Source organism: Python bivittatus, unplaced genomic scaffold, assembly GCF_059951505.1.
Source record: "Python bivittatus isolate LINGU-HERP-01145 unplaced genomic scaffold, Pbiv_v1 ctg000850_np1212, whole genome shotgun sequence".
NCBI lineage: Eukaryota > Metazoa > Chordata > Lepidosauria > Squamata > Pythonidae > Python > Python bivittatus.
In genome coordinates, this window is record NW_028277112.1 from 7,463,761 (window position 1) to 7,478,841 (window position 15,081).

Here is a 15,081-nt window from a genome sequence, read left to right on the forward strand (position 1 = left end):
GGTAGGGGCTAACTTTTGGACCTTGCATTCTGTCATTTCCTAGACAGTTAGCATCACTTAAATAACACTGCTCTTGTTCTCTAGAACCTTGGGTCTCTGAAGAATGCACCTTATCAGAACACACTACATATAAACACTATTTAAATCATTATGACACTCTATCCAGTGATATTCCATGTATGCTTATAATCCAGTTTCTATGTTATTTTTTTATTTAGAATCAGAGGCCAAAGAAAGTCAAGTACAGTAATCAGATTTCATAATACACAGAGACCGATAAAAATTTGACCAAAAGACCAAATTCAACCCCAGTGCTTTCTAATGATGATCACTGTTGAAAAGAATTTATCTACTTTCAAGAGAACATCACTGGATGGATCTAATTAAACATGCACTATCTCCTCTACAGGTCATCCCAAACATTTAGGAGGTATTATTAACCCTGAGGGCTATTTGTTTCTATGTTGGGAGTACACGACTAGCTCCCATCACGACAAAAAAGTGCTTGTTTTTAACACAGAGCTTGGGAATTAGAATTCAAGGAACATTGCCCTGTCACAGACCATTGCATTTTCATTTGTAACTGATGAGAACCTTTTCAAATGTAGTAGTCTGAGAGCTCTCACTAAGAATCCAAGAACAAATGCAAAAAGGGGAAAAGAATCTAAAGTACAAATATTTGTGCAATACAAAAATGTAAGAACAGGGATTGGTTCTATAATGTAGGGGGAAAAGGCCCTATTTTTTTTTCTCAGACTTCATAAAAGATCAAAATTCCATTCTCCAAAGACACTAAAAAAATAGCTATCATATATAAAGAGTAGAATAGTACAGAATAGGTCTGAATTATTACCATCTTGTAGCCAATGTGCAGCATGTATTATGTTCATTTTTTCTGGTCAAAAGCAAGTTTGGGTAGGGCACAATTGTCCTGAGAATTTAGTAGCATAATTATGATTTACTTTTTCAAAAATCTAAATTAAGGAACACACCTGTAATTTGTAAAGAAAAAAAGCCCCCATTCTGAAACCTTTTTTCTTATGCTACTGGCAAGTACATCCATCTGTTGAAGGGATCTTGGATATTAATTGAAATAAATCATTATTGTGCCTGTAGTCTGCATGACTGGCTTGCAATTTGGAATGCAGTCTTGGCCTTTTGGCTAAGATCAAATGTAGTATATAGTGAATGCACTCTGTTCTTGAACATTTTGTTATTTTCCCACCTGGCATCAAATTGAGCTGCAGTTACAAGCCTTTAAGTGTATAACTTGAATTTTGTGGAACATTTTAAAAATTTGTTCTTATTTTCTTTCATTAAAGGAAATTATGCACAGCAGTGCTGCTGGGGCATTTAAAGTTAGGTGCAGTGCAACTGGAGATACCAAAACAAGCTGAGCCAGCCCTTTTCCCCTGCAAATGGTCTGTAATGGCGCATCCGCTGATTCTTCTTTGCAAATATCTCTCTCAGCCCAGTTTGTTTCTCATTTCAGACCATTTGGAAGAAATCAACTGGAGGCCATTTGCACGGGAAATTGATAGAAAGGGAAAAGTTTCTTTCTTTCTTCTTCAAGACATTAAAGGAAGTGTATATTTCTTGAAAACCGCTTTATAAGTGCATTAAGTATATACAGGAAATGTCACAATTAATGACCTTTTTATTTATTAATAATGTTCATTATCATATCAAAAGATTAAGAATTAATTTTTAATAAATTCTTAACTTTTAAGAATTAAACTGTAAGAAATAGAACAACCTAAGTTGCAACTCTCAAATTTTCACAGTGAACACTTTATTTAATATTGGGAGTAGAAAAATCAATATGTCTATAGAAATTTAAATTTTCTCTCTATTTTCTTACAGCACTTTTGTTTTTTTGCAAAGGATCATATGCCCAAGGTGTCAATTAGTATTTCTATGTTTATGTATTCTGGTTAAAATCAGTTAAAATAGCAAACTATAGTAAGGTTTGATAGTAATTAAGATGTACCTGGCAGTCTCTTCAAATTGTATGTCATCCACTGATGCTGTTACACAGGGAATGCCAGCATGTTTTTCAGCTTAGAAGAAAATATAGTTTATTGGGGGTAAATTAAGTACTGGGGAAAAGATAGTTACAGACATCATATAAATTTATATCAGCATCTGTTAACTTTTAAGCATGAAGGTTTGATTATCTTAAGGTACCTTTAGAAAAGATATTAGAAAAGTATACATTATCATTTTGTCAAACAGTGGGTAATCCAGTTCTGAATGCAGCATTCCAATAAGGGTTTATGTAACAGATCATTTCACAGGAGTGATTCAATCAAATCAGCCTCTCATGATGTCATTTGTCTTTGGACAACCAAAGATTTTGCCCCAAAATGCTCGATTGAATCTCAGTTTTATTGAGGAAATGTAACTGACCTGTATATAATAAACATAAGGGTAATGCAGAAATGCCATGTAGAGACAAGTTCACACATGCTATTTTTTTTTTATGTTTAAAGCAAATTGCTTGCAAATATATTTGAATTAGTTAAACTCATTCATTTAATTATAATTTCTGCCTCTCTTTTTCTTGGTACAGTGTACATAAAAAATGGGATGGCAAAACAGCTCATGATGTGAGAGTTCTATGACTGCAGGCAAAGGAAGGAATAAACGTTCTTCTTCCAAGTCAGACTACCGATTCACTTATCTCAGCACTAGATTTCAGACACCTTATCTGTGCTCTGAGATACTGGGTTGAACCTGTGACCTTATATGGGAAAAGCACGTATTCACCTTTCATTGTGCTATGCTTCTTTTCTATTCCCTATTAAATAGCTAAGATTGATTCAGCAGCATACAAATGTAATACACAAATACAATAAAATGTAATTCTCTCTGCTTGGAAAAAATACAGTCCCATTCCTTGCCATATTTTTGTTATTGTGATTTTTATATTATTTTATATTCTAATTTCGATTCAATTAGTGGAGTGCATCAGAATTCTTCCTTCCATTTCTAGGTTCCCAGAAAGTATCAGTTTTACTACATATATGATACTTCTGTTGAAAACCAGAGTTGGGCTGGAAACAATGTTTAAAAATTAAGATATTATGGTACTGAAGAACACCTAACAATTAACTGTCAAAAGTAATGGTTTTGGGGAAATGGTCCACAATGTTTAAATCATTTACTGTATGGGAGAAATCACCATAGAACTGTGTAAGCAATTTAAATATTATAAAATATTTAAATATTTAAATTTAAATATGTTGTAATAGTTGTCAGTAAGATATTCTCCTGGAAGGTTCAGGTAGAGTAAATTAAAATAGGAACAATTAAGACAATTGTGGAAACCATGAAAGAACCAGCATTAAAACTGTTCTATGAGAAAATAACTCCCTAAATGCTGCTTAAAGCAATTTGGAATGCCTACTGTGTAAGATCCTTAGAAACCATATAAATCCAGTTCTAGAAAGGATTATTGGGGTTTTTCATAGGAACTCTTGCTAATCTTCTGAGTAGAATTGGACTTGCACTCAATTAAAATTCACATTTATAAGGTCCTGCTCAGTTTTTGTAAACATCTCTCTTTGAAGAGTACACATTCTTGGTTAGGCAATGCTCAGTTCAACTGAACAGCTAGAAATCTGCCTCATATAAATTTTTGGATAAGTATTCATGCTCAATACCAACTATTCCTTTGGAATCTAGGGAGCGATAAGAATTTATAATTTGGGCACTAGAAGGGAAAAGAACCTTATGTAGTGTCAACTAAGTTCTCAATATGGAATGGCAGGTTGATTCTGAACCATAAAACAGCTAAGTATTTAGTTATAATATTTTATAAAGCCTGCAAAGCATTTACATCTTTAAGATTACAATGTATGCTCAAAGCAGTGACTTAGTATAGATATAAGCAAATCTCTGTTAAACAACTGTGTAGGTAAGTTGCAGGGTCAAAACACAAAGTAGCCCATAGAAATTAACGCCAAAAATTTAGATTTAACGAAGCTAGAAACTGGCTTTAGTAGGTTCACACACACCTAAACATCCTAAAATGAAGAAAAATTCTTAAAAGAATAATTGTCAAAATGGCTTAGTTGTTATTGCTATTCTCGATTTCCCTCTCCATTGTCATAATAGTTAGATTTTATATTGGTTTAAAGAAACAGTCATAACAGATTAATAAACAATTTGCATTCTGCAATTTAGATTGGGGGCATCTGCAGGGGGGGTCTAAAAAGTTAAGATGGTGGAAAATGGGAATTCACAGTTCTTACATGTATATAAATATGTTTTGGTTTGAATTATTATTATTTTTATTATCATTATTATTATTAGGGTAATCTATAATTAGATTCACAGTCAAAGACTGGTTGAAACTTAATAATTCAAGTCCTAACCAAGGAGCTAAGAATTATTAAGGTAGCATCTGAGGATATAGGCAGGGTATTTTTTTTTTTTTTTTTGTAAAATTAAGGTGTTCAGGTCAGATAAATTCAAAATTTCCAAATATTGGGTGAGTCCTTTAGGTATTGTTCCAAGGGCTCCAATCACAATTGGTATAACAGCAGATTTCTTTTTTCCATAAGTGCTCAACTTCGATCTGCAAGTCCCGGTATTTTGTAATTTTTTCCAATTGCTTTTGCTCAATCCTAGCATCACCCAGTATAGCAACATCAATGAACCAGACCTCCTTCTTTTCAACTGAAGAATACTAATTCCTCATATAGCCTGTTCTTTAGTACAGCTAATGTACTAAATACAATATAAACTATTATTTGGATTGTCCAGAAAATTGTCGGAGGCTTTATACTGCATATTCCAAAGTAGGTAGATGGGTAGGTAGGTAGGTAGGTAGGTAGATATCTGTAAGGTACATTAATGGCAATGTTATGAAAAGCTACCCATAATCGAAAGACTTAAGAATTACTGATAAATCCCACTTAAAGTTTATGAAAAACAGAACTACTGCTATCCCCTGGAATTTAAGCAAGAATCCCTTTGGTAACTAATAGCAGACGAAGAAAAGGGATTATATAATAGCGGTTTGCTTTCCTCTCCTCTCTTGGTTGCGCTGTTTTCTTTGATTACTGCAACAGGTGAGTCCCTGCCGCGTGCCCCCCCCCACCCCGGCTCCTGAGCCTCCCCGCCTCGCAGCCGCTGAGAAGCCCAGGCGACCCTGCTGAACGCGGGGAGAGGCGAGGGGCGGCGCTGGAGGCAGCGCTGCGTCGCGTCGCTCCAAGGAGGGTCCTCGCGCGAGGGAAGAGGGGCTCGCGCTTACCAGCCAGGCACGCCGTGGTGTCGATCCACTTGAGCAGTTGGCCGGGGCTGAGCTCCCCGAGGTGGTTCGCGTGAGCGGGAAGGAGGGTCTGGCACATGTGGACTTGCGCGCCTGCCATGGCACCGTCTCCTTCGCCGGCTTGCGTCCCTTTGCCACGGGGCCACAGGACAGGGACTGCCCGGAGTTTCGCATTCCCTCCCCCGGTGCTGCTGCGCTAATGCGTAATTAGATGTGCCTCGGCGCGCTCCTGCGACTCTTAAGCAAGCCGGCCGCATCGTCAATCTCGGCCCAGCGGTCTTTTCCGCTTTTGCACATCGCTCTGGGAGCCTTTGGGGGGGGGGGGAAGGAGCGAGGCGGTTTCACCTTTCCCCTCCTTCTCGGGCTGTGGCGGGTGGCTGCGGACGCGGCCTGGGCGCGGCAGTTCAGCTCTTACAAAATAATTAGAACGAGTAATCGCGAGGCGAGGTGCAAGCATTTAAGCCGTGGTCCGTCCTAAATTTCAGCTAGTGCGCTGCATGGCGTCTTTCCCCAACGCGATGCCCTTCAAGCCTATTCACCCAACTCTCATGTAGGCTGGGGATACTGGATTTTGTAGACCCACTATTTCTGAAGAGCTCTGTACCGAGAAAAGCCTGGTGTAAAGTCCACAACATGTTAAACATTGGTCTTGGGAAAACAAAACGTCATGGGCCTCTTTCCTCAAGTATCCCGTTCCAGATTCTTAAATACCATGAGATTGATTTGAGTAAGGAATGTCCAGCTTTTTTGGCCATCAAGCCAGATTGCTCCCATGCCAAAAGTCATCTAGATAATCTAGAAAAAATTATGTAAAGATGATACCTGCTCAAAGGAAACTGCTGGAGAGTTGTCCAATGTGTCACAATTTGGTAGCTTTAAACTGGAATCTTTGTATTAGAAGGAGTTAATCAGCTATGCTCTGAAAAAAAAGTTGTCAAGCATTTTCAGCGAAATTAGGCTGGGAATAAGTCTTATGGAAATACTACATGTTTTGAGTAGACAGCATAAGAGTTCAATCCTCAATATACCTTCTCAAAAGTGTAATTGAGTTCTATAAGCTTTACTCCAAGATAATAGTGTATATAGGGTTGCAGGCTTAGTAGACCACAATATACAATCTTAAATATAGCTATGTAGGATGTTTCCATCAAGAGTCCAGCTCTGGCTCATTTTGTGTACGAGATTTTTTTTAGGTTTCTTTAAATGTTCTGCACCTATGAATTAGTTGTTTTTAATACAGAAATAAGAGTAACTACAAATACTCTGAGCAAAATCTTTGCCACATTTCAAAAGAAAGGGGAAAAGTCAATAAAAACTTGCTAGGCAATAGCTATTGTATGGTCTACTGCTGTGCAATACAATGGATTCATCTAAAATATGACAGCTCTTTTAAAAGCAGTGTAAACAAACAGACCATACAAATAAACACTAAATATATTTGTATTGCAATGTAAATAAAGATCTCAAAGGATTATCCAAGTGGAATGTCTCCCCAGAACAGAATTTATGGAATATATTTATTTCAGGTACAATCCTTCTGACTTTAAGTAGCTTGTAGCAGAGAATCAGTATAGCAATAAATACAATAGTATCAAAAATAACTCAAAATATTAATGTTATAATCTATACAATATGTAAATAATATCCATTTGTCAATCAATAAAATACAGTTATACTAACAGCAGTGTTATATATTTCAGGTATATCGAATCTTCATTCCTCCATTCTAAAGGATTTTGCAAAAGCAGTTTCTAATAGCTTTCTAAAAATCAAGATTGAGGAAGCAGGCCTGATCTCCAGACCTCAAAGTACCTCCCTATTGTACTTCACAAGTGGTGGGAATTCTCAGCAGACACTCTGCAGGCATGTCTGAGGCAAGAGGAAGAGAACAGAATAAAATCCAATAGTATTTGAATAAGGTACTTGTCATAGGTAACCAGGCCCCAAACCATGTAGGACTTAAAAGGTAGTAAGTAACACCTTGAATTGCAACTGGTACCTAATGCAGTTCCCACAATACTGGTGTTATGTGATATATTTGATGGTCCTGGTAAAATGCAGGCATCCACACTGTGGACTAATTGAAATTTCTGGATATTGTTTAAGGGCAGTCATATGTAGCAATCTGGGCATGAAGTGCCAAGAGCATGAGTGACCATTCCCAGTATCTCCTGTCTAGGAATAAACACAACTGGTACACAGCCATAGCTGGAGAAAGGGTCTCTTGGCCACAGCTTCTACCTGCTTTTCCAGCAGGAGCTGATCATCCTGGAAAAATCCCAAATTGTATACCAGCATTTTCTGGTGGAGTTTAGCCTTGTCAAGTGCTAAAGTTGCTTTTATCCCAGACTCATTTGGCCTCTGAACCAACATTAACACCTAGGTAAGCTTGAGTCTCATTCTGTTTCTCCTCATCCAGGCCCTTACAGCATCCAGACCTGGGTCAGGACTTCCAATGTATCTTCTGACTGGTCTGGGGTAGAGAGACATAGTTGGATTATAATAATCCAAAGCATCAAATGACCTTCCACAGCAGCTCTATGTAGATGTTACATAAAATAGGGAAGGTTTCAAGCCTGTGGGGTCACATGTTGGAGTGCCTAGGCTCAACCAGCGCTCCCTCACATATACAGAGAAGCATCACCCATCCACTCAGGAAGAAATGGGGCCGTTGTTTCCAAAAATTTCCCAAAACGGCCTATCCTTGCAAATGATTTTTTAAAAAAATCTTCTTACTTAAAATACATTATCAGTTGAACAAAACAGATGAAAGTACCATAGTAACCAAAAAGATGATTGTGAATTCAAGATGATTCTCTGTAAAGAAAGATAAAAAAAAAAAAAATTGCAAACACAGATAATAATACTGTGCAATGCCCAAATTTCCTATTTTGTCATCCTAGGGTTGCCAATTCTAGCTGAAACCAATTCTTCACATTCCTCACTCATTAAATGTGTAAATGTTACATACTTGTACAAGTATGCCTATATGTATGTATGTATGTATATACACACACACACACACACACACACATATATACACACACATACATATATACATACATACATACAGGTAGTCCTCATCCTATGATCATTTGCTCAGCAGCCCTTCCAAGTTATGACAGCGCTAAACGAATGGTGGTTATGACTGGTCCTTGGAGTTCTGGCTGTCCTAGCACCTCTGTGGTCAGGTGATCACAATCTGGGTGCTTAGCAACCTGTTCACACTTACAACTGCAACCTTAGCCCTTCTGCACTTGTACCAGCCACATATGCACACCCGCGCACCTCCCTGACCCATACCACACTCCCTTGCACCCTCACGCACACTCCCCGACCCTCACTGAGGGTCTCACCCACCCTCATGCACCCTTCCCAACCCACGCACCTTGACCCACCCACCTCTCATGCACCCTCCCTGATCCATGAGGTGCCTCTTGCGCACCCCCTCACTCTCTCCCACATCATCCCTGATCTTCATCCATCTCACGCACCCTCTCTGACCCTCCCACACACCCCCTCGCTCCCCCACCTAGCAGCAGCCACTTACCTGCCTGTGGGCCAGGGACTTGCAACTTCCTGCTGGCTTCCCCACTAACTTTGGTCTTGGGAAGCTGGTAGGAAGTTGCCTCACCTAACAACTGTGGGATTCAGTTAATGATGGCAACCAGAACTGCAGGGATTGCCGTCTCTATCCGATATGGTTACACTTTACGACGGCATTGCTTAGCAATGAAAATTCTGGTCCCAACTACTATCGTAAGTCGAGGATTACCTGTTATGTCAGAAGTCATATTTTAGAAAAGAAAGGCTAGTAGAAAAAAATGTTGGTTAAAATTAGCTGTAAAAACATATTTACAAAACTAATTGTTTCTTTCATCTGATATTCTAATCTTTCTCTGTCTCATAGACAAACCTCTCACATGTAGAAACACACAGGTATTCAAACGTACAAACACACTGTCCTCTCTCCTTCCAGCAGAAAAAGCAAATAAACAAATGGAAATAAGAGCAAATGAAGGAAGGAAAAGTTGTGGGTGGGTGGGGAACAAAACTGGATCGACATCTGGCCAAGGGAAAAGATAGCTGGGGAGGAGAAGAGGAAAAAAAAAAAGAAGCAACAGCCCAGGTGCTACAAAAAGGCTTACATTCACTTGGTAAGGAGCCCCTCCCAAGCAGCTAATTTTCAGATTAATCTTCACCAGCATCCATAGTGTCTGCATCTCTTGTTCATTTTTTTTCAACAGCTTCTGTCATTATGTAAGAAGATAATTGGGGAAGAAATCTGTCTTTCTAATAGTCTTTGAAGTGGACAATAGCTCTTTGTAAAATGAATGATTGGCAAGTAAATAAGTGTCCATTATATGATAATTTTCTAAGAATGTTAATATAACAGGTGGAATTGGGATTAGGGTAATTGTAATTGCCTTAATAAAATGGTACTCAAACTACCTTAAACATTATTATTGTGCAAGTTCTGTACAGAATGCATTTACTCTAGAAAAGGTTCAGAACATTTTGTTTTGGGTGAATATTCATTTTGTTTATGGAGGCAAAATGTCTGACTTCCAGAAATGTCAGCTGGCCAGCGATCGCAAAAGGCAATGGTTGCTTTTCAACAGACCAGAACTGCCCTTGATTTGTTAAATCATCTGGTGCAGGACCAGTGGATAACCATATTATCAGTGGTTTTCATCCGTCTCATTCCTTCCCGAAGCCACGCGTCCCATAACTTCTGCAATCCAGGGTCCCATTCTCGCAGTCCTTTGGAAACCTCCCCCAGGCCTTGCAAGTTCGGGATGCCAATTTTAGGGAAGGAACAAGAGGTGTGATTTACAGAAGTTATGGGACACGTGGCTTTGGGAATAAATGGGATTTTAAATTCTATAAATTTTAAAATTAATATTCAGATGAAACCAGAACTTTTTTTATTGGAACTTGGAGATAGCCAATTAGAAAGGACTTATGGAAGATTGGTTTTGTATATGGTAACTGTAGCAAGACTACTATATGCACAAAGATGGAAAAACACTGAAGCACCCACAATGGAGGAGTGGACTGTGAAGATGGCAGAATTCGCAGAAATGGGGATAAAACAATAAGTACTTTTATAAAAGACTGGAAACCTCTTATGGACTTTTTTTTGCTGAAAATGGGAAAAAAAAGAATTGGTGATTTATAGGTTTGCTGATTAAAAAGGGTTGTATATGGGAAGAAGGGAACCACGTAATGTAATCTTAAACAGGGAGAAGGGATAATAAGTTTGTAACTGCTGTAAAAAGAAGTTTCTTTATATATCTTTTTCTCTATCTCTACTGTTTCCTGCATTTTTTTTATTTCTTAAATTTTCATTATACATTTTTATGCTTATCTTTTACCTATGTTAAAATCTCTAATCTCTATATCTCTTTATAAGCTGTTCTTTAATAAATTTTTGAAATGTTGACTGTTATATAAGACACTCCCATTTGTCTACCATTCAACCCTATACCAAAATAAGGAGGTAAGGAAAAAGGAAATGGTAGCAAGGTGGGAAGAAAGGTGTGGAAGTTCCATCTTCCACACCTTAAGAAGAATATAATGCCTCCTTCCTGTGTTCTAGAAATGTAGGTCTATTTCGGCCTTAGCATGATAACCAGCAGTAATGAAGATAACATCAAATTATGTAAAAGGTTTGACTTAGTATAATGCTGCTTTCTCCTACTTTTTTTAAATTACAAAGAATCTTCTAGAAAGTTGTGTATGCAATAGACAATCCCAGATATTCACATAAAAGTACAGGTAGTCCACTTAACAATGATAATTGAGTCAAGATTTTCCATCACTAAATGATGCAGTTGTAAAGTCACGGGACCGCGCTGCTTAGTGAGCAGTCCCTGGTTACTATTGTTAAGTGAGTACCATGCAGGTTGTTAAGTGAGGACCTCACGTGATTGCAACTTCTGACTTTCTGACTTCCCCATTTGCTTGTGGGAAGCCGGCAGGGAAGGTTGCAAATCATGAACATGTGACCACAGGACACTGCGACAGCTGGAAATCTGGGCTGGTTGCTGAGTGCCCAGATCACGATCACATGATGGTGGGGGCACTGCGATGGTCAGAACTTTGAGGACCAGTCATAAGTACCACTCATTCAGCACCATCGCAAGTTTGAATGGTCGTTGAACGAGTGGTCATTAGATGAGGACCACATGTATTGTCTATTCCTGTGGATGAAGTCGTTTTCCTAAAACGAAAGGAAGTATTCTTTTCGAGGTATACAGTAAGCTTGGATGTCATTATACTACATTATACATATATTTCAGTATAAGCAACAATTTTATGTTATGCTCTTAAAGCTGGCTTGAATAGCTTTAAGTATTACTGTATAATTATATGACTATATGTAAGTTTAGTGTGGTAACTTTTTTTAAAACTATATCCAGACTCTACATTTTCATTCTTAATGAATGTTAATTCCCAAAGGGAGTTCCAAACAAAATAATTGATGTTATTTACAAGTACAGCATACTCTATTTTGGCTGAATATTACTAAAGTAGGTTCACTCTGGTATTTCATTTGAACTGGGCAAGCTTTTATATGGAATGTTTCTAATTATAAATTCCTTTATGCTGATGGTTCATCTACACTGAGTGTGATCCAGCTGACCAAAGCTTCAGACCGTGGTTTCTGTTGTTTACTGTAAGATTAGGAACTGCAGAGCTGTTAGCATCTCTGAGCAAGGTCTAAATCTACTCACGAAAATGCCTTCTTGGAATTCCCTGGAGCAGCATGTACTCAGTCTGGATAATGAGATCTCTTTTAAGCAGCCAAGAGGGCTTCTTGAATCAAAAAGAGAGGAAGAAAAAACAGCTAACATTAACAACTGTAGAGAAGGAAGGGTTTTATTTTAAACAGCTGTGCAATTACTAGATTTTAGGAAAGAGATTGTATTTTGAGAGAATATTCTGGGTCTTTTTCCAGATTTTGCTGAGAAAAATAGCTCTTGAAATATTGGTTTCCGTAGCTATGTGTTTATACACACAGATACATATACAGGGGTGTTTGCATATATGTAGGTATAGATATACACAGAGAGAGAGACATATAAGTATGGTATTTATATATAATAAAGAATATGTAACGGAAAGGAAAGGCTGTTAGACTTAAACAAATATGTCAGAATCTCTTGAAAATGTGTTTTTATTTATACTATGGGGTCCAGTCTGTATATGTTTGAATAAACACATGATGTAAATGTTATCTGTGTAAAGCCCTCTACCACACATGTAATTTGTATGCCTCCAGTCATTACCAAGCCAGAAGGCTACAGGAATTGATGGAATATCTAAAGAAATATGGTAAGCAAGAGAAGAAAGAAGAATCAGTAAAGGTTCTAACCAAATTATGCCAGAGAACACTACAGTGGACAGTTGAAAGAGGTCAGTCTACATACTAATAGCAAAGGAAGGAGATATAACAGCACGTGGAAATTATTGTATAATATCCTTAATTTCACGCTAACAAAATAACACATGGGATCATCCAATGCAGATTAGAACCTTGTATGGAAAGGGAGATGTCAGATCTTCAAACTGGTTTTAGAAAAGCCTGAAGAACAAAATACATTATTGCTGATGTACACTGGATAATTGAGAAAGCCAATGAATATAACAAAAGAAGTAAATTTGTGCTTCACTTACTATAGAAAGGTGTTTGTGTTGACCAACTGTGGAAAGTATTTAAGAAAATGGGAATCCCAGAACATCTCATTGACCTCATGCAAAAACCTATACTCAGCAAAGGAAGCCACAGTCCAGATGGAATATGGCAAAACTGACTGGCTCCAGATCAGCAAAGGAGTGAGACAAGGTAGTATACTATTTACTTATTTATTCAACCTGTATGTTGAATATATATTGAGAGAGGCTAGATTGGAAGATGAGTGTGGTTTTAAAACTGGAGGAAGAAACATTGATAACTTATAATATGCTGATAATACTAGTCTGATAGCTGAAAATGCAAATGATTTGCAAGCTCCAGAAATGAAAGTCAAGGAGTGCAGTGAAAAAGATGGGACTAAGATTAATATAAAGAACACCAAACTGATGATAACAGGCATAGCAACCAGTCTTAGAACTGACAATGAAAATATTGAGGTGGTGGACAGCTTCTGCTTTTTAGGATTGACTTTAACAATAAAAGAAACATTGACTCTTTTGAACTATAGTGTTAGAGAAGACTCTTGAGAATGCCGGAAAACAAACAAATAGATCATAGAATAAATCAATCCAGAGTTATCACTTGAGGCCCAAATGACCAAACTTGTATTTTGGATATATTATATGAACACCTAGCTCCCTTGAAAAGTCTGTAATGGGGGAAAGGTGGAAGAGAAGAAAAGTACAACCAATTGCAAAGTAGACAGAGTTATTTCCAATGGGATAAGGAGTTCTACGAACAGATGGACGGCGTCGCCATGGGAAGCCCCCTGAGCCTAGTCGTAGCAAATTTTTACATGGAACATTTTGAAAAACGGGCTTTAGAAATGGCACCCGTTACCCCAACAGTCTGGTTCTGGTTTGTGGATGACACCTTCGCAATTTGGAGTCAGGATGAAGAAGAACTAGAGAAGTTTCTGAACCACCTAAACAGCATCCACCCCAATATACAAATCACCATGGAAAAAGAAATGGACGACAAACTTCCAGTTCTAGACATGTTGGTCATACGCAAACCAGACCTCAAATTAGGACACAAAGTTTACAGAAAACCCACCCACACAGACCAGTACCTACACAAAAACTCCAACCACCACCCACGTCAGAAAAGAGGCATTATCAAAACCCTCATGGATCGTGCCAATCGGATCTGTGAAACACAATTCATAAACTCTGAACTTAACCATCTTAATTGGGTCCTACAAGCGAATGGCTATTCCAAGAACAAAATAAAAAGAGCCATCAAACCAAGAAAACAACATGCGACTGAAGAAGAAAAACAGCCACCCACCAACAAAGTATTTCTGCCCTACATCAAAGGGGTCACGGACCGCATGGGAAAACTGATGGAAAAACACAACTTCCAAACAATCTTCAGACCCATCAGAAAAATACAACAAATGCTAAAATCAGCAAAAGACAAAAGGGATCCCCTCACCGCCGCAGGAGTATACCGCATACCATGCAGCTGCGGACAAGTATACATCGGGACCACAAAATGCAGCATCCATACCAGGATAAAAGAACATGAAAGACACTGCAGACTACAGCAACCAGAAAAATCTGCAGTAGCTGAACATGCTCTCAAGCACACTGGACACAAAATCCTATTTGAAAACACAGAGATACTGGACAACACCACTATACCAGGCTATATTGAGAAGCCATTGAGATTCACAAACACCAGCACAGTTTCAATAAAAAAGAGGCAAGTCTAAAAATCAACAAAATCTGGCTACCAATTCTGAAAAATACAGCCTGCAAAAGGTCAACGAACTCAGCTCAACCACCAGGATGCGTGAACAATTCACACAATGAACATGCTAATTACCCTCAGCAGCCACTCATTAACAACTCAATAGAAAAAACCCTGCCTAACCCCCAGGAAGACACACACATATGCTGACACCAAAACAAGCAGCCACTTGTTAACCCAACCCCCCCAACCCTCCCCCTTCAGGCACCCTTGCTGATTTCTATAAATACCCACAACAGGGTCACATCATCCTGGGCACAGAGAGAACTGCTCCTGTCTGTGCTCCTGCCCTCTGAAGATGCCAGTCACAGATGCTGGCGAAACGTTAGGAAACAAAACTTCCAGA

The 15,081-nt window shown here is 38.4% G+C and overlaps 1 protein-coding gene across 1 annotated transcript in view; it reads right to left on the reverse strand.

The window, feature by feature from the left end:
* ACOT12 (acyl-CoA thioesterase 12) overlaps positions 1-5,582 on the reverse strand; it is a 30,317-nt gene extending 24,735 nt beyond the window's left edge. The window contains exons 1-2 of the mRNA XM_007422660.4: positions 5,261-5,582; positions 1,991-2,060 (exon numbers count right to left, since the gene is read on the reverse strand). Coding sequence (XP_007422722.1) covers positions 1,991-2,060; positions 5,261-5,378 — 188 coding nt within the window. The 5' untranslated portion in view covers positions 5,379-5,582. The remainder of the gene's footprint in view (positions 1-1,990; positions 2,061-5,260) is intronic.
* Between the last annotated feature and the right edge of the window lie 9,499 nt (positions 5,583-15,081).